Raw genomic sequence first — 24,695 nt, forward strand, 5'->3', positions numbered from 1 at the left:
CCATCACCTGCTATGTAAAAGAGACAGAAGAATGTACAATGGTCAATGCTATCCGGGATCCTTGGGACATCCCTACCTAAACCCTAACTTAACCATTTTAAATGTGACTTCAACGGGCTAGGGACATCCCAAGGATGTATCTCTACCTGAAAATACATGATCTAAGTGATTGATAGTTGGTATTCAGCAGTCATAAAGCCTTATTTACTTTAAACACACAACACTATGTGTGGAGAACAAAAGGCACAGCACACCAACATCAAAGCCTCGTCCCAACTGTAAAGTCTGGTGGAGGGAGAGTCATGGTTTGGGGCTGCTTTGCTGCCTCAGGGTCTGGACAGCTTGCTGTCATCGACGGAAAAATGAATTCCCAAGTATATCAAGACATTTTTCAGGAGAATGTTAGGCTGTCTGTCCGCCAATTGAAGCTCAACAGAAGTTGGGTGATGCAACAGGACAACGGCTCAAAACACAGAAGTAAATCAACAACAGAATGGATCTAGTTTATCATTGTTGGTGTGGTTACAGACCCACACAAACATACACAAACTTCTCAACCTTAAAGAGATCCTTCAACACATTAGAAGTCGTATGAAGTTAAAGAGGTTAACATAGATTTTTCCCTCACAACACAGAGATAAATCAAACCCAGCCTGAACTGTGATGTAGTAGGGAGTTGTAGTTTCTCTAGAGATAAATCCGATCCAGCCTGAACTGTGATGTAGTAGGGAGTTGTAGTTTCTCTAGAGATAAATCAGATCCAGCCTGAACTGTGTGGTGTAGTAGGGAGTTGTAGTTTCTCTAGAGATAAATCAGATCCAGTCTGAACTGTGTGATGTAGTAGGGAGTTGTAGTTTCTCTAGAGATAAATCAGATCCAGCCTGAACTGTGTGATGTAGTAGGGAGTTGTAGTTTCTCTAGAGATAAATCAGACCCAGCCTGAACTGGGTGATGAAGTAGGGAGTGGTAGTTTCCAACAGGCCAATATTCAACATAATTTAGCGCATAAAACATAATTAACTACAATGACCATAATCCATTGCATGCCTACTTGTCTTGTCTGTGTTTATTTTACACCTGCTATGTAAAAGAGACAGAAGAATGTGCAATGGTCAATGCTATCTGGAATCCTTGGGACATCACTACCCTAAACCTTAACCATTTTAAATGTCAACTTCAACAGGCTAGGGACGTCCCAAGGATTTATCTCTACCTGAAAATACATGATCTAAGTGTTTGATAGTTGGTATTCAGCAGTCATAAAGCCTTATTTACTTTAATGAACTACTAAAATAGTGATTTTGTCAGACAGCAGCTCTACACTTTATTGACTGACTGATCCATTCATCCTTCCATCCCTCCTCAGCCTTCCTCTCCTCTGAAGACCCAGTGAGGGTGGAGCTCAGTCAGAGAGCTGTTGAGGGACTGGTTAGGAAGAACACTTCTACAGCCAGAGAGGTGAGAGGTCACACATGGTTTAGATGGTAAATATTTATGTCCCATTTTTTATTTATTTAACCAGGTAGGCCAGTTGAGAACAAGTTCTCATTTAGTTCTCAGTGCGACACAAACAACAACACACGTAAACAAACGTACAACACAAAAGAAAAATTGAAAAATCTATGTAGTGTGTGCAAATGTAGAAGAGTAGGGAGGTAATAAATAGGCCCTGGAGGCGAAAATAATTACAATTTAGCTGGAGTGATAGATGTGTAGATGATGACGTGCAAGTAGAGATACTGGGGTGCAAAAGAGCAAGGAATAACATGGGGATGAGGTAGTCGGGTGTGCTATTTACAGATTGGCTGTGTACAGGTACAGGGGTGCATCACGTAAGCAAAAGGGAATATGTTCCATCATCTATGTTTATTTACATTACTGCAAATTGTCCACTGATATTGGTGTCATTTCTCACCCCTTTCGGCTGTATGAAAGTTAATTTCCCCTCAGGCACACACATTTGTTCTTTGATATTATGAAGGTAATTTGTGTAGAATGTACTTTTCCCCACTCATTCACCCCATCTCTTTATATTGCTGATGCATATTCAGTGGCCTGACTGCATCCAGACTATGTCAAAGGCCCATCCTGGTAGATCTGAACCGAATGCAGCTTGGAGTGATCAGATGACAAAAGTCACATTTAGGTGCCAGGTGTAACTGAGGCCATAGATGCTCCATATCCATTACTTTGAGTGTTTTATATAATATGACTAAATGTGTTTCTGTGTTGCAGGGGCAGTCAAGAAATGGAACGGCAAGGTCACAGAACATGACATAAGCAGAGCTGTGGGAGACCACCTCAAGCCCCTGGTAGAGCCGGGGGTGGTAGTTACCACTCCACCAGCAGAGCTGTGGGAGACCACCTCAAGCCCCTGGTCGAGCCAGGGGTGGTGTTTACCACTTCACCAGCAGAGCTGTGGGAGACCACCTCAAGCCCCCGGTAGAGCCGGGGGTGGTGTTTACCACTCCACCAGCAGAGCTGTGGGAGACCACCTCAAGCCCCCGGTAGAGCCGGGGGTGGTGTTTACCACTCCACCAGCAGAGCTGTGGGAGACCACCTCAAGCCCCTGGTAGAGCCGGGGGCGGTGTTTACCACTCCACCAGCAGAGCTGTGGGAGACCACCTCAAGCCCCTGGTAGAGCCGGGGGTGGTGTTTACCACTCCACCAGCAGAGCTGTGGGAGACCACCTCAAGCCCCTGGTAGAGCCGGGGGTGGTGTTTACCACTCCACCACGCCTTCAGCCGGCTGGAAAAGTGGGATTGATCTGTTTGATCCATTTGTTTGTTTCAGTAGTTGGATCCTTTCACGTATTGATTTCAACAAATGGACTGGGTTGGTTGAAAAGTGATACTAAAACGTACATACCAGCACTATTTTGACATAGTGGGAGATATACTGAATTTATACTGTTTTTCATACTAAGATGGACCAAGATACGTGTTGCTTTTGCACAGATTTGTTCATTGGTTTAGCAAGAGTCTGTTGATTGGTCAGTCATTGGGTTCATTTATTTTGCAATATGTTCAAATCAAGCTTTATTTATACAGCACATTTCAGACATGATACTTAAACAAGCTCCTTATAAACTGCACAAGCACCAAAAACGCTGTTGTTTTGACAAGTAGCAATAAATCACGGGTATCGATTAGGGGGGAAATCAGGTTGTTCGTGCTGTTGAAACTAACACAACTAAACAAAACATGTGGAAATGAGAGATATATTTTACCTCACTGGTTAGAGGACATCCTGCAGAAGACAGTCAGCTACATTTGGGAGTGATGCATTTAAATTTATGGGTTGAAAAACAAAGGAACGCAACACTTATTTGTCATAACTAATCTATATCATGTTGAAATCATAACTCATCGATATAACGCTAAAATCATTTGTGCGACAGGAGGGAGATGAGGTTGCACGTCCTGTTAAAACTAACAGCTGAAAAACCACAAGGAATCTGGGAATAATGTGTACATCACTGGTTAGAGGACAACTTGTAGAAAACAGATCGCTACATTTTGAGGTGTTCCATTTTGATTCAAGTGGGTCACCAACACGGTAAGTGTAACACAGCTCTTTTTGTGTTAGTCACTTTTTGTTAAATCACATAAATAGTACTCTTTCAATTCAGAGCCTGGATTTCCCCCTGAGGCTAATATCCATATCATGTTGAAATCAATAGAACAGGGGGCAAACGTTTAGGGTTCTACATTGTGACATCATTAAAATACTCCTACTACAATGTTTAAACATTCTACATTGTGACATCATTTCATTGATATCATGAAACAACTCCATGTATTTTCTGATGTTTGATCAGAGATCCTTTATCATAGTATCTCGTCACACAAATCACAGCTATGAGGTTTCTCTCCTGTGTGTATTCTCTGGTGTAGAGTCAGAGTGCTAGATGCACCAAAACTCTTCCCACATTGACCACAGCTGTAAGGTTTCTCTCCTGTGTGTGTTCTCTGGTGTAATGTCAGCTGGTCAGATCTACCAAAACACTTCCCACATTGACCACAGCTATAAGGTTTCTCTCCTGTGTGTATTCTCTGGTGTAGAGTCAGAGTGCTAGATGCACCAAAACTCTTCCCACATTGATCACAGCTATAAGGTTTCTCTCCTGTGTGTGTTCTCTGGTGTGATGTCAGGTGGCCAGATCGACCAAAACTCTTCCCACATTGACCACAGCTATAAGGTTTCTCTCCTGTGTGTGTTCTCTGGTATAATGTCAGCTGGTCAGATCTACCAAAACTCTTCCCACATTGACCACAGCTATAAGGTTTCTCTCCTGTGTGTATTCTCTGGTGTAGAGTCAGAGTGCTAGATGCACCAAAACTCTTCCCACATTGATCACAGCTGTAAGGTTTCTCTCCTGTATGTGTTCTCTGGTGTAATGTCAGCTGGTCAGATCTACCAAAACACTTCCCACATTGCTCACAGCTATAAGGTTTCTCTCCTGTGTGTGTTCTCTGGTGTGATGTCAGGTGGCCAGATCGACCAAAACTCTTCCCACATTGACCACAGCTATAAGGTTTCTCTCCTGTGTGTGTTCTCTGGTGTGCTATCAGGCTGGTTGCCTGAGTAAAACTCTTCCCACATTGATCACAGCTATAAGGTTTCTCTCCTGTGTGTGTTCTCTGGTGTACAGTCAGATTGCTAGATATAGTAAAACTCTTCCCACATTGATCACAGCTATAAGGTTTCTCTCCTGTGTGTATTCTCTGGTGTTGAGTCAGCTGGCCAGATGTAGTACATCTCTTCCCACATTGACCACATCTATAAGATTTCTCTCCTGTGTGTATTCTCTGATGAATTTTAATGTCTGATGAGGAGGTGAATCTCTTCCCACAGTCAGAGCAGCAGTGAGTTCTCCTCCTTGTGGATCTCTGCAGGTGTTTATTGAGGTGTTCTGATCTGGAGAGACTCTTCTCTGCCTCTTCAGCATCATGAGGTTGTTGAGGCTCTCCAGAAGACCCACTGTAGTCCCGTCTCTCTCCTGTGTGAACAACAAAGTCAGACAGATGGTTAAAGGCCCACAACAGCGGAAATCCACTGTAAAAAGTGATGCCAACAGCGTAGCCATGAAGTTGTACAACAATTGACGTCTGTAATGAATGTAATGATTATTTGACATTTGTCTTAAAATGAGCAAGAACAGTCATATTTTGTCTTGTTTTCACATTAGTAGTAACATCTAAGATTGTAGACTTGAAATAAGTTATTCATGTTGTTGAAACTCTAAGCAGTGTGCCAGACGACTTTTGGTCTCCAATATAGGCTCCTTTCTGTGTTTAATAAAATTGCGGCACGAGGGCGATGCAAATGCAATTTGGTTGTAGAAACTCCTCCCTGCTTATGAGGAAACCGATAGTTATGGATGTAGTATATCTGGTAATGAGGAAACCACTAGTTATGGATGTAGTATATCTGGTAATGAGGAAACCACTAGTTATGGATGTAGTTAGTATATCTGGTAATGAGGAAACCACTAGTTATGGATGTAGTATATCTGGTAATGAGGAAACCGCTAGTTATGGATGTAGTATATCTGGTAATGAGGAAACCACTAGTTATGGATGTGGTGTATCTGGTAATGAGGAAACCACTAGTTATGGATGTAGTATATCTGGTAATGAGGAAACAACTAGTTATGGATGTGGTATATCTGGTAATGAGGAAACCACTAGTTATGGATGTAGTATATCTGGTAATGAGGAAACCACTAGTTATGGATGTAGTTAGTATATCTGGTAATGAGGAAACCACTAGTTATGGACGTAGTATATCTGCCTGGAGCAAAAATGGTGAGCAAAGATTTTAGTTTTTCACAATGTATTCTGAATGTGAATGGGGGAAAACTCATGGGAGTAGCCTCCATTTCCAGGTTGCTTATGAGTACATTTCACACTACTTTGGATTATAATTGTAAGGATCGTTTGAATGTCCTACTTAATATAATGTTTGTGTCATCATCGCAAATCAACCGCTTTGTATTTAAAAAACACTTCAACCAGTAAAATGCTCTTTGTCTAGCTTTTCCATCAGCCTGACAATGAGGGTTTGTACACTGTTTGCCAAATTGGCCCATAACTTCACCTAACAACAAATATACCTGTAATGAACGAAGAAGCACTTTGGTTGTTATTGCATGACATATATAGTGTACTCTAGGACCCATAACAACAACATAGACCCACTGTAGGATCCATAACATTACCTAACAATAACATAGACCTACTGTAGGACCCATAACTTCACCAAACAACAACGTAGACCTACAGTAGGACCCATAACAATAACATAGACCTACTGTAGGACCCATAACAATAACATAGACCTACTGTAGGACCCATAACTTCACAGGTCTGTGTCAAGTTTGCATGTTTTGCATTTAGTCTGTTTTAGTTTCACGGTCTTCGATTTGTTGTTTTGCTTCGTTGGTTCGTCTTCTTAATAAAGAGAAGATGTATTCTTTACACGCTGCGCCTTGGTCCGCTTTCTCTCCCTTTGTCGATCGTGACACTGTAGGACCCATAACTTCACCTAACAATAACATAGACCTACTGTAGGACCCATAACTTCACCTAACAATAACATAGACCTACTGTAGGACCCATAACTTCACCTAACAACAAATAAAGGAAAATAGCTCTGTGTGTTGTACAATAGCCTATCCATCAAGGAACAGTTCTCTACACATTATGAGCTAAGTATCTCTGTGTCTAAACAGACTAACGAGACCCTACTGTAAATCAAGCTGACAATAACACATTATAAACATCAATTTGTTAGGGATGTTGGATCCAACGTGGAGCACGGCATAACTGTCTTTACCAGAGTAATGAATGAAGAAGCACTTTGGTTGTTGTTGCATGTCGTGATGTTTGTCATGTGACTGTCATTCAGAAAATTATTTCCTGGATTAGCTGATGATAGTTGAACATGTGACTAACTAAACAGCTACAGTATTAAGAATGATGTGTAATTATTGAAGAACTGCGTTAATGACAGTATCCACTTGGGTGTTGTCAATAAAGTTAAGGTGACTGTCGGTTAGAACCCTTGAATTTAGCAAACTCAAATGATTTGGAATTTCTGTGCCCATGAAAACTGTTTTCCCAGCGTAATATAAGGAAACTAAATGTTACGTAGGTAGAGTGCATTTCAGAGATCTGAATACAAAAAACTGTACTAACAGGACAATAACCTAAACCACAAGGCCAAATCAACGCTGGAGGACCTTGCCAAGATGACATTGAATGTTCCTGAGTGGCCTAGTTACAGTTTGGACTTAAATCATCTTTAAAATCTATGGAAAGACTTGAAAATGGCTTTCTAGCAATGATCAACAACCAACTTGACAGAACAGGAAGGATTTAAAAAAGAATAATGAATATTCACATGAAGATCAGTCTCCTATTGGATGACATCACGACTTCCCATCAAGCCAACTCCTTGAAGGGCTTACTATGACGTCACTCACTCCTTCTAGTTTAAAAAAACAACAACTATTTTGCCCAAAACATTTATTTGTTTCTCTTTAGTGTGTTTATACTTTACTGTATTTATATATCACTTTTCAACAGGAAAAGTTAAAATCACTGGAGGACGTCATGAACAATTCCTACATTTTTTATTTTTCAACTTTTTTTAACCAGGTAGGCCAGTTGAGAACAAGTTCTCATTTACAACTGTGACCTGCCAAGATAAAGCAAAGCAGTGAGACAAAAACAACAGAGTTACACTTGGGATAAACAAACGTACAGTCAATAACACAATAGAAACATCTATATACAGTGTGTGCAAATGGAGTAAGGAGGTAAGACAATAAATAGGCCATAGTAGCGAAGTAATTACAATTTAGCATATTAAACCGAACCTCAACCCCGGATCCGGGATCACCCCCCACCCCCCCCACACTGATTAGCATAGCTAGCATAGCGTCACAATTAAATAGTAGCATCTAAATATCATTAAATCACAAGTCCAAGACACCAGATGAAAGATACAGATCTTGTGAATAACCCCATCATTTCTGTTTTTTAAAATGTTTTACAGGGAAGACACAATATGTAAATCTATTAGCTAAACACGTTAGCAAAATACACAATTTTTCCTTTGTCCACCATTTTCTCTCCACCAGTAGCTATCACCAATTCGGCTAAACTAAGATATTGATAGCCACTAACCAAGAAAAAACCTCCTCAGATGACAGTCTGATAACATATTTATGGTATAGGATAGGTTTTGTTAGAAAAATGTGCATATTTCAGGTAGAAATCACAGTTTACAATTGCACCCACAGTCACAACTGGACTAGAATTACTAGAGAGAGCAACGTGTATGACCAATTTACTCATCATAAAACATTTCATAACAATAGACAAAGCATAGCAATGGAAAGACACAGATCTTGTGATTTCAGACAATATTTCAGATTTTCTAAGCGTTTTACAGCGAAAACACAATAAATCGATAAGTTAGCACACCACATGTGCAAATAACACCAGAGCATCAATTCAAGCCAAAGAGAGCGTAACGTAATCATCGCCAAAAGATATTAATTTTTTCACTAACCTTCTCAGAATTCTTCCGTTGACACTCCTGTAACATCATATTACAACATACATATAGAGTTTGTTCGAAAATGTGCATATTTAGCCATAAAAAACCGTGGTTATACAATGAAGATGGTAGCAAAACCAACATGGAAAAGTCGGTCGCCATCTTTCAGAGTGATCTAGTTTAATCAATAGCTAATCATATACTTGACTAAAAAATACAGGTTTTACAGGAATCGAAAGACAAATTTGTTCTTAATGCAATCGCTGATTTACATTTCTAAAATTATCCTTACTGTGCAATACAGGGTTCGCCAAGCGAAGGGATAGAAAACAAGATGGCGAAATATGCGTTTAAAATATTTCGACAGAACAACGATTTATCATATTAAATATTACTTACTTTGAGGTGATTTTCCATCAGATTCTTGGGCAATGTATTCTTTCTTGGGTCCAATCTTCTTTTGGTCGAAAGATGTCCTTTGTCCGTCGAAATGCCCGCTAACGTTCGACCGGGACCCCGAAACGTGTCCTGGGCTTCAAAGTGTACCACAAAGAAAATACCTCAAAATCGCACTAAACGGATATAAATTGCTATAAAACGGTTTAAATTAACTACCTTATGATGTTTCTAACTCCTATATCAAATTAAATTACAGACGGATACATTTTACGTTGATAACCGAGCCTTTGAAAATGGCATCCCGAGGTGTCTTCATGCGTAAAGGCGAGCGTCGAAAGGGGGGCTACCCTCACTCCTTGGTCTTTTATAACCTCTGAGAGCAACGCAGAAGGCCCATTCCACTTCTCATTGGTTACTGACATCCAGGGGAAGGCGGGTGCAGTTCGTCTCCTTCCATAGGAGATACAGAGACTTTAAAAACTGATCTGAAACCAGAGCTTCGCTCTCAGACCTTTCACTGTCTGTCATGGATTTCGCTGTAGAAAGAGTTCTGGGTCACCCAGAGACATAATTCCAACGGTGTATGAAACTAGAAAGTGTTTTCTATCCAATAGAATTAATAATATGCATATTGTACGAGCAAGAAATTAGTACTAGGCAGTTTAATTTGGAGACGACAATATGCTAATTCGGAACAGCACCCCCTATAGTCGCAAGAAGTTAACACTGGAGTGATAGATGTGCAGATGATGATGTGCAAGTAGAGATACTGGTGTGAGCAAAAGAGAGAAAAAAAAGTTAATAAAAACATGGGGATGAGGTAGTTGGATGGGCTATTTACAGATGGGCTGTGTACAGCTGCAGCGATCGGTAAGCTGCTCAGATAGCTGATGTTTAAAGTTAGTGAGGGAGATATATGTCTCCAACTTCAGCAATTTTTGCATTTCATTCCAGTCATTGGCAGCAGAAAACTGGAAGGAAAGGTGGCCAAAGTAGGTGTTGGCTTTGTGGATGACCAGTGAGATATACTTCCTGGAGTGCGTGCTATGGGTGGGTGTTGCTATGGTGACCAGTGATCTGAGTTAAGGCGGCCTAGCAAAGACTCATAGATGACCTGGAGCCAGTGGGTTTGGCGACGAATATGTAGCGAGGGCCAGCCGACGAGAGCAGCGGTATATGGGGCTTTGGTGACAAAACGGATTGCACTGTGATAGACTGCATCCAGTTTGCTGTGTAGAGTGTTGGAGGCTATTTTGAAAATGAAATCGCCGAAGTCAAGGATCGGTAGGATAGTCAGTTTTACGAGGGTATGTTTGGCAGTGTGAGTGAAGGAGGCTTTGTTGTGAAATAGGAAGCCAATTCTAGATTTCATTTTGGATTGGAAATGCTTAATATTAGTCTGGAAGGAGAGTTTATAGTCTAACCAGACACCTAGGTATTGTAGTTGTCCACATATTCTAAGTCAGCACCGTCCAGAGTAGTGATGCTAGTCGGGCGGGTGTGGGCAGCGATCGGTTGTTGATTGATCGGTTGCTCTTATCGGCTGTTGAGTCTGCTGATAAGAATACGGTGATTGACAGAGTCGAAAAGCCTTGGCCAGGTCGATGAAGACGGCTGCACAGTACTGTCTTTTATCGATGGCGGTTATGATATCGTTTAGTACCTTGAGCGTGGCTGAGGTGCACCCGTGACCAGCTCGGAAACTGGATTGCACAGCGGAGAAGGTACGGTGGGATTCGACATGGTCAGTGATCTGTTTTACTTGGCTTTCGAAGACTTTAGAAAGGCAGGGCAGGATGGATAGAGGTCTGTAACAGTTTGGGTCTAGAGTGTCACACCCTTTGAACAGGGGGATGACCGCGGCAGCTGTACAATCTTTAGGAATCTCGGACGATACGAAAGAGAGATTGAACAGACTATATATATATGTATATATATCTATATGTATATATACACTGCTCAAAAAAATAAAGGGAACACTAAAATAACACATCCTAGATCTGAATGAATTCTTATTAAATACTTGTTTTTTTACATAGTTGAATGTGCTGACAACAAATTCACACAAAAATTATCAATGGAAATCAAATTTATCAACCCATGGAGGTCTGGATTTGGAGTCACACTCAAAATTAAAGTGGAAAACCACACTACAGGCTGATCCAACTTTGATGTAATGTCCTTAAAACAATTCAAAATGAGGCTCAGTAGTGTGTGTGGCCTCCACGTGCCTTTATGACCTCCCTACAACACCTGGGCATGCTCCTGATGTGGCGGAGACACCAGATGTCCAAGTCCAAGACACCAGATGAAAGGTGCACATCTTGTGAATCAAGCCAACATGTCCGATTTTTAAAATGTTTTACAGGGAAGACAAAATATGTAAATCTATTAGCTAACCACGTTAGCAAAAGACACAACTTTTCTAACTCCATCAGTTTCTTACTCCATCAGGTGCTATCACAAATTCGACCAAATAAAGATATAAATAGCCACTAACCAAGAAACAAATTCATCAGATGACAGTCTGATTAAATATTTATTGTATAGCATATGTTTTGTTCGAAAAATGTGCATATTTCATGTATAAACCATAGTTTACATTTCAGCTACAATCCGAAATTGCACCGAAAGCAGCCATAATATTTACAGACACCAACGTCAAATAGCTAATTACTCATCATAAAACATTTCTGAAAAATACACAGTCTGCAGCAATTGAAAGACAGGCATCTTGTGATTCCAAACAATATTTCCGATTTATTAAATGTTTTACAGCGAAAACAAAATGTATCGCTATATTAGCGTAGCTACAATAGACAGACACAATTGGGCGCCCACGGCCAGTTCACATGCACGACAGATATATCAAATAACATCATAAAATGGGTCTTACTTTTGCTGATCTTTCATCAGAATGTTGAAGAAGGTGTCCTCTGTCCCGATGAGTCGTTGTTTCGATCCAGAATGGCAAATTTCCCTCTTCCATTAGCATTGGCACTAGCCGAGTGGCATAAATTTCTCCAACGTAAACACAGTCAGAGTACGGAACACGGCAAAACTCCAGAATAAAGTTTCAATAATCTGATTAAACTATATTGAAAAAACATACATTACGATGATATGGTCACATGTATCAAAAAATATTCGAGCCGGAGATGTTAGCCGTTCGTTACCAAGGCAAAACAGAAGTCAATCCCACTTCCTTCAGAGTACCGGAAGTGGACGGTCACGTCAAAGAAATAGTTTTTTTTCCACCACAGAACAAGATGAGCACAAAAATGTATTCTCTGACATCCTCTTTACACCAATAGGAAGGCGTATAGAGTCTAAGTAGACTCCTAAGTGTCAAGACCATGTATAGGCATCAAGTTGAAAAGAGCATCGATTTCTGACATTTCACTTCCTGGTCAGGAAAAGTGCTGCAGAAGGACTTCTGTTTCACTCAGAGAAATAATTCCAACTGTTTTAGAAACTAGAAAGTGTTTTCTATCCAAAAAGAATAATAATATTCATATTGTACGAGCAAGATTTGAGTAGGAGGCCGTTTGAAATGGGCACGATTTCACTGGCTACTCAACACTTTGCCTTGCAGCCATAATAAGTTAATAAAAGGCACATGATAGCCAGCTTGGAGGTTTCCAAAAGGCATTCAGGCCAAAGAGTTCAATCTTGGTTTCATCAGACCAGAGAATACTGTTTCTCATGGTCTGAGAGTCCTTTAGGTGCCTTTTTGGCAAACTCCAAACGGGCTGTCAGGTGCCTTTTACTGACGAGTGGCTTCCGTCTGGCCACTCTACCACAAATGCCTGATTGGTCACCTCCCTGACAAAGGCCCTTCTCCCCCGATTGCGTAGTTTGGTCGGGTGGCCAGCTCTAGGAAGAGTCTTCCAAACTTCTTCCATTAAAAAATGATGGTGGCCACTGTGTTCTTGGGGACTTTCAATGTTGCAGACATTGTTTGGTACAATTCTCCAGATCTGTGCCTCGACACAATCCTGTCTCGGAGCTCTAAGGACAATTTATTCGACCTCTTTGCTTGGTGTTTGCTCTGACATGCATTGTCAAATGTGGGACATTATATAGACAGGTATAATCATACACAATATGATTTCATGTGGCACAAACAAAAAACACATTCTCAGTCAAAAATATAAGTCAGACTATGGCCTTTCTATTCTCTCATTTGATTTCAGGATCACTGAATGTTCTTCTACACAGAGAGCAGTGGTAGGACTTTTACCGGGTGTGTCCTCTTATGCTCCTTCAGGCTACTTGACCAGGTAAAACCCTTTCCAGACTGTGAACATTGGAAAGGCTTTTCTCCTCTGTATCCTCTCATGAGCTTTAAGGTACGTCATTCGTGAAAATCTATTTTTACACTGGGAGCAGAAAATGCTTTTCTCCTGTGTATTCTCTCATGCCTTTTCAGGTTAGTTAACATGGTAAAACTCTTTTCAAACTGGGAACATTGGTAAGGCTTTTCTCCTGTGTGTTTCCTCTTATGAGCTTTTAGGTCCCCATCCTGATTAAAACTCATTCCACATTGGGAACAGTGATAAGGCTTTTCTCCTGTGTGTATTCTCTTGTGCCTTTTCAGATTAGCTAACACAGCAAAATTCTTTCCACACTGGGAGCATTGGAAAGGCTTTTCTCCAGTGTGTGTCCTCTCATGCAGTTTTAGGTTCCCTAACCAGCAAAAACTATTTTCAGTGGGAGCAGTGGTGTTGTCTCGCTGGTTTGGGCGTCTCTGGGTCTGGTTCCCCTGAAGGACTCTTCCCGCTGTCAGAGTGAGTGTCACGTTCCTTATTTCCCTTGTTTTGTCTTTATTTAGTCAGGGTGTGAGTTGGGGTGGGCAGTCTGTTATTTGTTTCTATGTTTAGGTTTGTTCGTTTGGCCTAATATGGTTCTCAATCAGAGACAGGTGTTTGTCATTGTCTCTGATTGGGAACCATATTAAGGTAGGCTGTTTTTACTGTTTGTTTGTGGGTGATTGTTGCCGTGTCTGTATGTATGTTCGTACCACACGGGACTGTAGCGTTTGTTTGTAGTCTGTACCTGTTCGTGCGTTCTTCGTGTATTTGTATGTGTCTGTGTTTGTTCGCCACACGGTACTGTTTTCGTTCGTTTGTTCACGGCGTTTATTGTTTTGTATTTTGTCAGTGTTCTGTTTGTTGGATCTTCATTAAAATTAATCATCATAAACATTTACCACGCTGCGCCTTGGTCCTCCTCTCTTCCACCATACGACGAGCGTTACAGTGAGAGTCTGGTTTCTCGCAAAGACACACAGAGTATGTCGTTAAACACAGACCTAAATGAAACCTCCACATGATAAAACTGTCTTCCTATGAGGTTTAATCTAGACTAGATCCCTCAATAAAAGAGCAGAACTGTTCATCACAGTGCCTGTAGTGCTTTGTAGGCTGGGTAAATCCATTTGAATTCAATACATTTTTGACAGCATCCCTTTTGATTTAAAAAAATCTTTCCTTACATGTTTGACTATGGAAGAAGTGGTAAGAAAGTGACTTCATGTAACTGAATGTAAAAACATCCATGAGATATACAGTACCAGTCAAACGAGTGGACACACCTACTCATTCAAGGGTTATAATTATTTGTTTTACCATTTTCTACATTGTAGAATAATAGAAGTAATCAAAACTATGAAATAACACATATGGAATCATGTAGTAACCAAAAAAAGTGGTAAACAATTCTAAATATATTTTAGATTTTTCAAAGTAGCCACCCTTTGCCTTGACAGCTTTGCACACTCTTGACATTCTCTCAACCAGCTTCACCTGGAATGCTTTTCCAACAGTCTTGAAGCAGTTCCCACACATGCTGAGCACTTTTTAGCTGCTTTTCCTTCACTCTGTGGTCCAACTCATCCCAAACCATCTCAATTGGGTTGAGGTCAGGTGATTGTGAAGGCCAGGTAATCTGATGCAGCACTCCATCACTCTCCTTTTTGGTCAAATAACCCTTACACAGCCTGGAGGTGTGTTGGGTCATTGTCCTGTTGAAAAACAAATGATAGTCCCACTAAGCGCAAACCAGATGGGATGGCGTATCGCTTCAGAATGCTGTGGTAGCCAGACAGGTGTGTGCCTTTCCAAATCATGTCAATCAATTGAATTTACCACAGGTGGACTCCAAACAAGTTGTAGAAACATCTCAACCATGATCATTGGAAACAGGATGCACCTGAGGTCAATTTCAAGTCTCATAGCAAAGGGTCTGAATACTTATGTAAATAAGGTATTTCTGTTTTTTATTTTTAATAAATGTGACATTTTTTCTCCAAACCTATTTTCTCTTTGTCATTCGGGGTATTGTGTGTAGACTGATGAGGGTTTTTATTTATTTAATCCATTGTAGAATAAGGCTGTAATGTAACAAAATGTGGAAAGACTTAAGTGACAAAAAAAGGGGGTTAAAGACTTAAAGACATGTAAAAATATAGATATAATTTTTTACATCTCTTAGATATCAGACACTTCAGAACAAACTTCCTTTAGATGTTCTGGGGGAAACAAAGTTACTATGGTTACTGTTGTTCCATGTTGTGAATGTTATCCAATGTGTTACTATGGTTACTGTTGTTCCATGTTGTGAATGTTATCCAATGTGTTACTATGGTTACTGTTGTTCCATGTTGTGAATGTTATCTAATGTGTTACTATGGGTTATAGCAGTATGGACTGTTGTTCCATGTTGTGAATGTTAACCAATACGTTACTATGGTTACTGTTGTTCCATGTTGTGAATGTTATCCAATGCGTTACTATGGTAACTGTTGTTCCATGTTGTGAATGTTATCCAATGCGTTACTATGGTTACTGTTGTTCCATGTTGTGAATGTTATCCAATGTGTTACTATGGTTACTGTTGTTCCATGTTGTGAATGTTATCCAATGTGCTACTATGGTTACTGTTGTTCCATGTAGTGAATGCTATCCAATGTGTTACTATGGTTACTGGTGTTCTATGGGTTACAGCAGTATGGACAAATAATTTTTGTTGATACTTCCATGGGTCTTACAGTTCAAATAGCAAAATGATCCTTGGTGTAACCTTCTTAAAACAGTACAATACAGGGGAAGCCCTTCATGTTGTTTAAATCTTCTTAAAACAATTCCATATAGCTTAGAAGAACCTCCCCCTCAGACAGGGCTTAGCCTGTAATGGGTTAAAACTATCTGAAACTTACATTACTCTGAGACTAGTTATCCTGGGATCTAACATTACTCTGAGACTAGTTATCCTGGGATCTTACATTACTCTGAGACTAGTTATCCTGGGATCTTACATTTTACATTAATCTGAGACTAGTTATCCTGGGATCTTACATTACTCTAAGACTAGTTATCCTGGGATCTAACATTAATCTGAGACTAGTTATCCTGGGATCTTACATTACTCTGAGACTAGTTATCCTGGGATCTAACATTACTCTAAGACTAGTTATCCTGGGATCTTACATCTAACATTACTCTGAGACTAGTTATCCTGGGATCTAACATTACTCTAAGACTAGTTATCCTGGGATCTAACATTAATCTGAGACTAGTTATCCTGGGATCTTACATTACTCTGAGACTAGTTATCCTGGGATCTAACATTACTCTAAGACTAGTTATCCTGGGATCTTACATCTAACATTACTCTGAGACTAGTTATCCTGGGATCTAACATTACTCTGAGACTAGTTATCCTGGGATCTAACATTACTCTGAGACTAGTTATCCTGGGATCTTAAATTACTCAGACTAGTTATCCTGGGATCTAACATTACTCTGAGACTAGTTATCCTGGGATCTTACATTACTCTGAGACTAGTTATCCTGGGATCTTACATTACTCAGACTAGTTATCCTGGGATCTAACATTACTCTGAGACTAGTTATCCTGGGATCTAACATTACTCTGAGACTAGTTATCCTGGGATCTTACGTTACTCTGAGACTAGTTATCCTGGGATCTAACATTACTCTGAGACTAGTTATCCTGGGATCTTACATCTTACACTACTCTGAGACTAGTTATCCTGGGGAATAGTTTTAATACATTTGCAAAAAATCTAAACCTGTTTTTGATTTGGCATTAAGGGGTATTGTGATGGCATTATGTGGTATTGTGATGGCATTATGGGGTATTGTGATGGCATTATGGGGTATTGTGATGGCATTATGGGGTATTGTGATGGCATTATGGGGTATTGTGATGGCATTAAGGGGTATTGTGGTGGCATTATGGGGTATTGTGATGGCATTATGGGGTATTGTGATGGCATTATGGGGTATTGTGATGGCATTATGATGGCATTATGGGGTATTGTGATGGCATTATGGGGTATTGTGATGGCATTATGGGGTATTGTGATGGCATTATGGGGTATTGTGATGGCATTATGGGGTATTGTGATGGCATTATGGGGTATTGTGGTGACATTAAGGGGTATTGTGATGGCATTAAGGGGTATTGTGATGGCATTATGGGGTATTGTGATGGCATTATGGGGTATTGTGATGGCATTATGATGGCATTATGGGGTATTGTGATGGCATTAAGGGGTATTGTGATGGCATTATGGGGTATTGTGATGGCATTATGGGGTATTGTGATGGCATTATGGGGTATTGTGTGTAGATTGATGAGGGTAAAAAAAATAAATCATTTTTAGAATAATGGAATGCACCGAGATCACATTTTTTTGCCAATATTTTCCTTGCCCCAAAAAACGATACCGATAACCGGCCTTTTAACATTCTAGTACAGTTAAAGAGTTAACACACACGGACGCAGCGGTCTAAGTCACTGCATCTCAGTGCAAGAGGCGTCACTACAGTCCCTGGTTCCAATCCAGGCTGTATCACATCAGGCCGTGATTGGGAGACCCATAGTAGTTGTCTGTTATTGGTGTAGAGGGAACGACAAAGGACAGGGATCCGACAGTAGTTGTCTGTTATTGGTGTAGAGAGGAAGACATAGGAGAGGGATCCCACATGTGGATAGGAAGACACAAATTATCATTATTACTGGAAAATATTCATTTACAATCCAGCTATTGAACAACTTTAACTCTCTAGGTCATGCCAGTAGGTTACAGTAGGTTGTATCTCTCTAGGTCATGCCAGTAGGTTACAGTAGGTTGTATCTCTCTAGGTCATGCCAGTAGCCTACAGTAGGTTGTATCTCTCTAGGTCATGCCAGTAGGTTACAGTAGGTTGTAACTCTAGGTCATGCCAGTAGGCTACAGTAGGTTGTATATCTCTAGGTCATGTCAGTAGGCTACAGTAGATTGTAACTCTCTAGGTCATGCCAGTAGGTTGTAACTCTCTAGGTCATGCCAGTAGGTTACAGTAGGTTGTATCTCTCTAGGTTATGCCAGTAGGTTACAGTAGGTTGTAACTCTCTAGGTCATGCCAGTAGGTTACAGTAGGTTGTAAGTCTCTAGGTCATGCCAGAAGGTTACAGTAGGTTGTATCTCTCTAGGTCATGCCAGTAGGTTACAGTAGGTTGTATCTCTCTAGGTCATGCCAGTAGCCTACAGTAGGTTGTATCTCTCTAGGTCATGCCAGTAGGCTACAGTAGGTTGTAACTCTCTAGGTCATGCCAGTAGGCTACATTAGGCTACAGTAGGTTGTAACGCTCTAGGTCATGCCAGTAGGCTACAGTAGATTGTATCTCTCTAGGTCATGCCAGTAGGCTACAGTAGGTTGTAACTCTCTAGGTCATGCCAGTAGGCTACATTAGGCTACAGTAGGTTGTATCTCTCTAGGTCATGCCAGTAGCCTACAGTAGGTTGTATCTCTCTAGGTCATGCCAGTAGGCTACAGTAGGTTGTAACTCTCTAGGTCATGCCAGTAGGCTACATTAGGCTACAGTAGGTTGTAACGCTCTAGGTCATGCCAGTAGGCTACAGTAGATTGTATCTCTCTAGGTCATGCCAGTAGGCTACAGTAGATTGTATCTCTCTAGGTCATGCCAGTAGGCTACAGTAGATTGTATCTCTCTAGGTCATGCCAGTAGGTTGTAACTCTCTAGGTCATGCCAGTAGGTTACAGTAGGTTGTATCTCTCTAGGTCATGCCAGTAGGTTACAGTAGGTTGTATCTCTCTAGGTCATGCCAGTAGGCTAGAGTAGGTTGTAACTCTCTAGGTCATGCCAGTAGGCTACAGTAGGTTGTACCTCTCTAGGTCATGTCAGTAGGTTGTATCTCTCTAGGTCATGCCAGTAGGCTACAGTAGGTTGTAACTCTCTAGGTCATGCCAGTGGGCTACAGTAGGTTGTAACTCTCTAGGTCATGCCAGTAGGTTACAGTAGGTTGTATCTCTCCAGGTCATGCCAGTAGGTTACAGTAGGTTGTAACTCTCTAGGTCATGCCAGTAGGCTACAGTAGGTTGTATCTCTCTAGGTCATGCCAGTAGGTTACAGTAGGTTGTAACTCTCTAGGTCAAGCCAGTAGGCTACAGTAGGTTGTAACTCTCTAGGTCATGCCAGTAGGTTAGAGTAGGTTGTATCTCTCTAGGTCATGCCAGTAGGCTACAGTAGGTTGTATCTCTCTAGGTCATGCCAGTAGGCTACAGTAGGTTGTAACTCTCTAGGTCATGCCAGTAGGTTACAGTAGGTTGTATCTCTCTAGGTCATGCCAGTAGGCTACAGTAGGTTGTAACTCTCTAGGTCATGCCAGTAGGTTACAGTAGGTTGTATCTCTCTAGGTCATGCCAGTAGCCTACAGTAGGTTGTATCTCTCTAGGTCATGCCAGTAGGTTACAGTAGGTTGTAACTCTAGGTCATGCCAGTAGGCTACAGTAGGTTGTATATCTCTAGGTCATGTCAGTAGGCTACAGTAGATTGTAACTCTCTAGGTCATGCCAGTAGGTTGTAACTCTCTAGGTCATGCCAGTAGGTTACAGTAGGTTGTAACTCTCTAGGTCATGCCAGTAGGTTACAGTAGGTTGTAAGTCTCTAGGTCATGCCAGAAGGTTACAGTAGGTTGTATCTCTCTAGGTCATGCCAGTAGGTTACAGTAGGTTGTATCTCTCTAGGTCATGCCAGTAGCCTACAGTAGGTTGTATCTCTCTAGGTCATGCCAGTAGGTTACAGTAGGTTGTAACTCTAGGTCATGCCAGTAGGCTACAGTAGGTTGTATCTCTCTAGGTCATGCCAGTAGGCTACAGTAGGTTGTAACTCTCTAGGTCAAGCCAGTAGTTTACAGTAGGTTGTATCTCTCTAGGTCATGCCAGTAGGCTACAGTAGATTGTAACTCTCTAGGTCATGCCAGTAGGCTACAGTAGGTTGTATCTCTCTAGGTCATGTCAGTAGGCTACAGTAGATTGTAACTCTCTAGGTCATGCCAGTAGGTTGTAACTCTCTAGGTCATGCCAGTAGGTTACAGTAGGTTGTATCTCTCTAGGTCATGCCAGTAGGTTACAGTAGGTTGTATCCAAGTGGAAACAATTATCAACCCAATGTGGAATGTGTCGAATTTGGTCAACAACATAATGAATGGCTTATTTGCTAAGTGAGGTTTACTTGATCCAACAGAAGTTTCGTAATGCTTAAGTTGTTATGTGGACATGTGACATACCGACAACTTTGATAAAAACACTATAGGAGTTGTCTCCAGATCGCTATGCATATTCATGCTAATAGCTTAGCATCTCTCTACATTGAATACAGGCGGTGCATATTCATGCTAGTAGCTTAGCATCTCTCTCCATTGAATACAGGCGGTGCATATTCATGCTAGTAGCTTAGCATCTCTCTCCATTGAATACAGGCAGTTGACGACAACAACCCTCATAGAATATAAACAATAGATTACAATAATAAGATGTATCCACCAATCCAAAGAAAGGATAGGCGGGAGCTAGACAACCCGCAGTGCCGCTTTGTGGACAACGACTCCCCTTGTTAGGGCGGAGAGACATCTTGTCAGTATATCCATAATCTTTGGTGTAGCCAACCCAACTCTCGCATGGCAATATTGGGGGGCACGGTGTGTAGTAAATCATCACTACATGAAAATCACTACATGCCGTGTCCCCCAGTCTGCGGTCAGCAGATAGACCCTTCTCAAATATATATGTTAAGTCACTTTTTGGAAACGGAGAAAACAAGGGGTAGCTTGCTCTCTACGTCGTCTGATTCTAGACATGCCAGTTATCGTCCTAGGGCCCTCCGTTGAAGAGGTATTGACGAGCCAACTACGAATACCCAAAGTTAAAAACACATTTAAGGCGGTACTTACTGGTGTTAATCAAATCTCCTATTTCCTCCTCTTCATCTTTCAATGTGACAGTAATCTCCCCTTCCTTCTTCACTCCAAAAACTACATCCTCCTCTTTCTCATCCTCCTCCTCTTTCACTCTGAACGCGTCTTCCTCTTCTTTCACTGAAACGTCTTTCTCTTCTTCTTTCACTGTAACAGCCTCACCCTCTACTTCTTGTTTTACTGTGACATCCTCTTCTTCCTTCTCCTCTTTCACAAGAGCTTCTTTCTCAGTCCAGCAGACCGCCTCTTCTTTAACAAGAGGGGAGAGGTTTAGGGAGCTCATGTTCGGAGATGTTAGCTAGCTAGCTATCATTAGCGACTAGGCTAGTGCTAACTTAACCAGCCAGCTACTATAGCTGACTAATAAAGAATAACGTAATATTAAATTAAATAGGTTAACAAGTAGATAAGACAGAAGTGTGTCTAAAACACAGTAGGTAATATACACCGAAAGCGTCTAAATAGCTTTCGGCTATGTTGGCTAGCAAGCTACCGAGGTGGTTGACGAGCCGTTTATGAAGAACCGTCCACTAGATTATACGTCACGCTGGCAGCGTCGCCTGAAAGACGCACATCGCCGTCTGCTGACTGGAGGGGAAACACAGTTGAGGATCATATTTTATTTTCAGACAAAGATTATTTTAAATGGGTTGAATTAAATAATACCATTATATTGAGACATACAAAGACGGGAATGTGTTGATTGATTAGTGCGGATAAAAAATGTTTACTACTGCAGATTTAAGGCAGTTTCATTAAGTCAAACTAAATCTAAGTAATTAGCAAGCTACTGTAGGTCCATACTGCTGCTACATGGTGTAACAATACATTATGTAGATGTATATAATGAATAGACTAAGTCTATACTGCTCCTACATGGTGTAACAATACATCATGTAGATGTATATAATGAACAGACTAGGTCTATACTGCTCCTACATGGTGTAACAATACATCATGTAGATGTATATAATGAACAGACTAGGTCTATACTGCTCCTACATGGTGGAACAATACATCATGTAGATGTATATAATGAACAGACTAGGTCTATACTGCTCCTACATGGTGTAACAATACATCATGTAGATGTATATAATGAACAGACTAGGTCTATACTGCTCCTACATGGTGTAACAATACATCATGTAGATGTATATAATGAACAGACTAGGTCTATACTGCTCCTACATGGTGTAACAATACATACTATAGACCCGAGTGGTGCAGCAGTCTAAGGTACTAGATCACAGTGTTAGAGGTGTCACTATAGACCCGAGTGGTGCAGCAGTCTAAGGTACTGTATCACAGTGTTAGAGGTGTCACTATAGACCCGAGTGGTGCAGCAGTCTAAGGTACTGTATCACAGTGTTAGAGGTGTCACTATAGACCCGAGTGGTGCAGCAGTCTAAGGTACTGTATCACAGTGTTAGAGGTGTCACTATAGACCCGAGTGGTGCAGCAGTCTAAGGTACTGTATCACAGTGCTAGAGGCGTCACTACAGACCCGGGTTCGATCCCGGACTGTACCACAACCTGCTGTGATCGGGAGTCCCATAGGGCGGCACACAATTGGCCAAGCGTCGTCCGGGTTAGGGGAGGGTTTGGCCAAGGGGGGGGGGGCGTTACTTGGCTCATCGCGCTCCAGCGACTCTTTGTGGCGCCTGCAGGCTGACCTCGGTCGTCAGGTGAACGGCGTTTCCTCCGACATATTGGTGCAGCTTGCTTCAGGGTTAAGCGGGCGGGTGTGAAGAAGCTCGGTTTGGCGGGTCATGTTTCAGAGGACGTATGACTTGACCTTCGCCTCCCCAGCGTTGCAAAGATGAAACAAGATCGAAATTGTGGAGAAAAAACGGGGTAAAATGATAAAAATAAAAATAAAAAAGGATATTAAAAAAAGGTTGCATCCCAACGTGGCAATAAACAGCAGGCAACGTGACGTGTCACAATGAACTCAAACGTTTTACCATTGGGACGCTTGATGTAATTAAATCAAACGTTTTACCATTGGGACACTTGATGTAATTAAATCAAACGTTTTACCATTGGGACGCTTGATGTAATTAAATCAAACGTTTTACCATTGGGACGCTTGATGTAATTAAATCAAACGTTTTACCATTGGAACACTTGATGTAATTAAATCAAACGTTTTACCATTGGGACGCTTGATGTAATTAAATCAAACGTTTTACCATTGGGACGCTTGATGTAATGAACTCAAACGTTTTACCATTGGGACGCTTGATGTAATTAAGTAATTGTTCTTTTCGGATATAAAGAATACGCTGTATCAACAAAAAACGGATTGCAACTTGCAAAACATCAGACGGAGGCGCAACAACTTCCAACTTTGTTCGACATTTGAAGCTGCACAAAGAACGGTAAGTCGTGGCGAATATAGCCATCAGCTATACAATATTTGTTTAGCTTGTATAGCATGTAGGCTAACGTAACATTAAATCAATGAGCCTCCACACAGTCAGTCAGTACGGGAACGTGAACATTGCACCCAAGATTGCGCTACAACTGGCTAGGCAGTTGTAGTCTATGTATTACTCATCTCCTATGTATATACTGTATTCTATCCTATTCTACTGTATCTTAGTCTATGTATTACTCATATGTATATACTGTATTCTATCCTATTCTACTGTATCTGTCTATGTATTACTCATCTCATATGTATATACTGTATTCTATCCTATTCTACTGTATCAGTCTATGTATTACTCATCTCATATGTATATACTGTGTTCTATTCTCCCGTATCTTAGTCTATGCATTACTCATCTCATATGTATATACTGTATTCTATCCTATTCTACTGTATCTGTCTATGTATTACTCATCTCATATGTATATACTGTATTCTATCCTACTGTATCAGTCTATGCCGCTCTGACATCACTCGTCCAAATATTTATATATTCTTAATTCCATTCCTTTAGATTGTGTATATTATTAGATATTACTTGTTAGATATTATTGGACTGTTGGAGCTAGAAACACAATTATTACAATTATGCTACACCCGCAATAACATCTGCTAAACTTGTGTATGTGACAAATAAAATGTGATTTGATGTATAGAGGTCTGGTGTTGGAGATCATTCCACACTCTGTGTTCTACTACCCAGGTCTGGTGTTGGAGATCATTCCACACTCTGTGTTCTACTACCCAGGTCTGGTGTTGGAGGTCATTCCACACTCTGTGTTCTACTACCCAGGTCTGGTGTTGGAGGTCATTCCACACTCTGTGTTCTACTACCCAGGTCTGGTGTTGGAGAACATTCTACACTCTGTGTTCTACTACCCAGGTCTGGTGTTGGAGGTCATTCCACACTCTGTGTTCTACTACCCAGGTCTGATGTTGGAGAACATTCCACACTCTGTGTTCTACTACCCAGGTCTGATGTTGGAGAACATTCTACAC

General features: G+C 41.0%; 2 protein-coding genes across 2 annotated transcripts in view; one reads left to right on the plus strand and one right to left on the minus strand.

Annotated features, from left to right (window-relative positions):
• The window catches only part of LOC139550284 (chemotaxis regulatory protein ChePep-like), a 196,554-nt gene that overhangs the window by 132,346 nt on the left and 39,513 nt on the right, over positions 1-24,695 (plus strand). The window lies entirely within an intron of this gene.
• The window catches only part of LOC139550401 (zinc finger protein 271-like), a 45,190-nt gene continuing 23,484 nt past the window's right edge, over positions 2,990-24,695 (minus strand). The window contains exons 3-5 of the mRNA XM_071361283.1: positions 13,583-13,656; positions 13,441-13,458; positions 2,990-4,742 (exon numbers count right to left, since the gene is read on the minus strand). Coding sequence (XP_071217384.1) covers positions 3,831-4,742; positions 13,441-13,458; positions 13,583-13,656 — 1,004 coding nt within the window. The 3' untranslated portion in view covers positions 2,990-3,830. The remainder of the gene's footprint in view (positions 4,743-13,440; positions 13,459-13,582; positions 13,657-24,695) is intronic.

This window comes from Salvelinus alpinus, chromosome 2, assembly GCF_045679555.1.
Source record: "Salvelinus alpinus chromosome 2, SLU_Salpinus.1, whole genome shotgun sequence".
In the NCBI taxonomy this organism is placed as follows: Eukaryota; Metazoa; Chordata; class Actinopteri; order Salmoniformes; family Salmonidae; genus Salvelinus; species Salvelinus alpinus.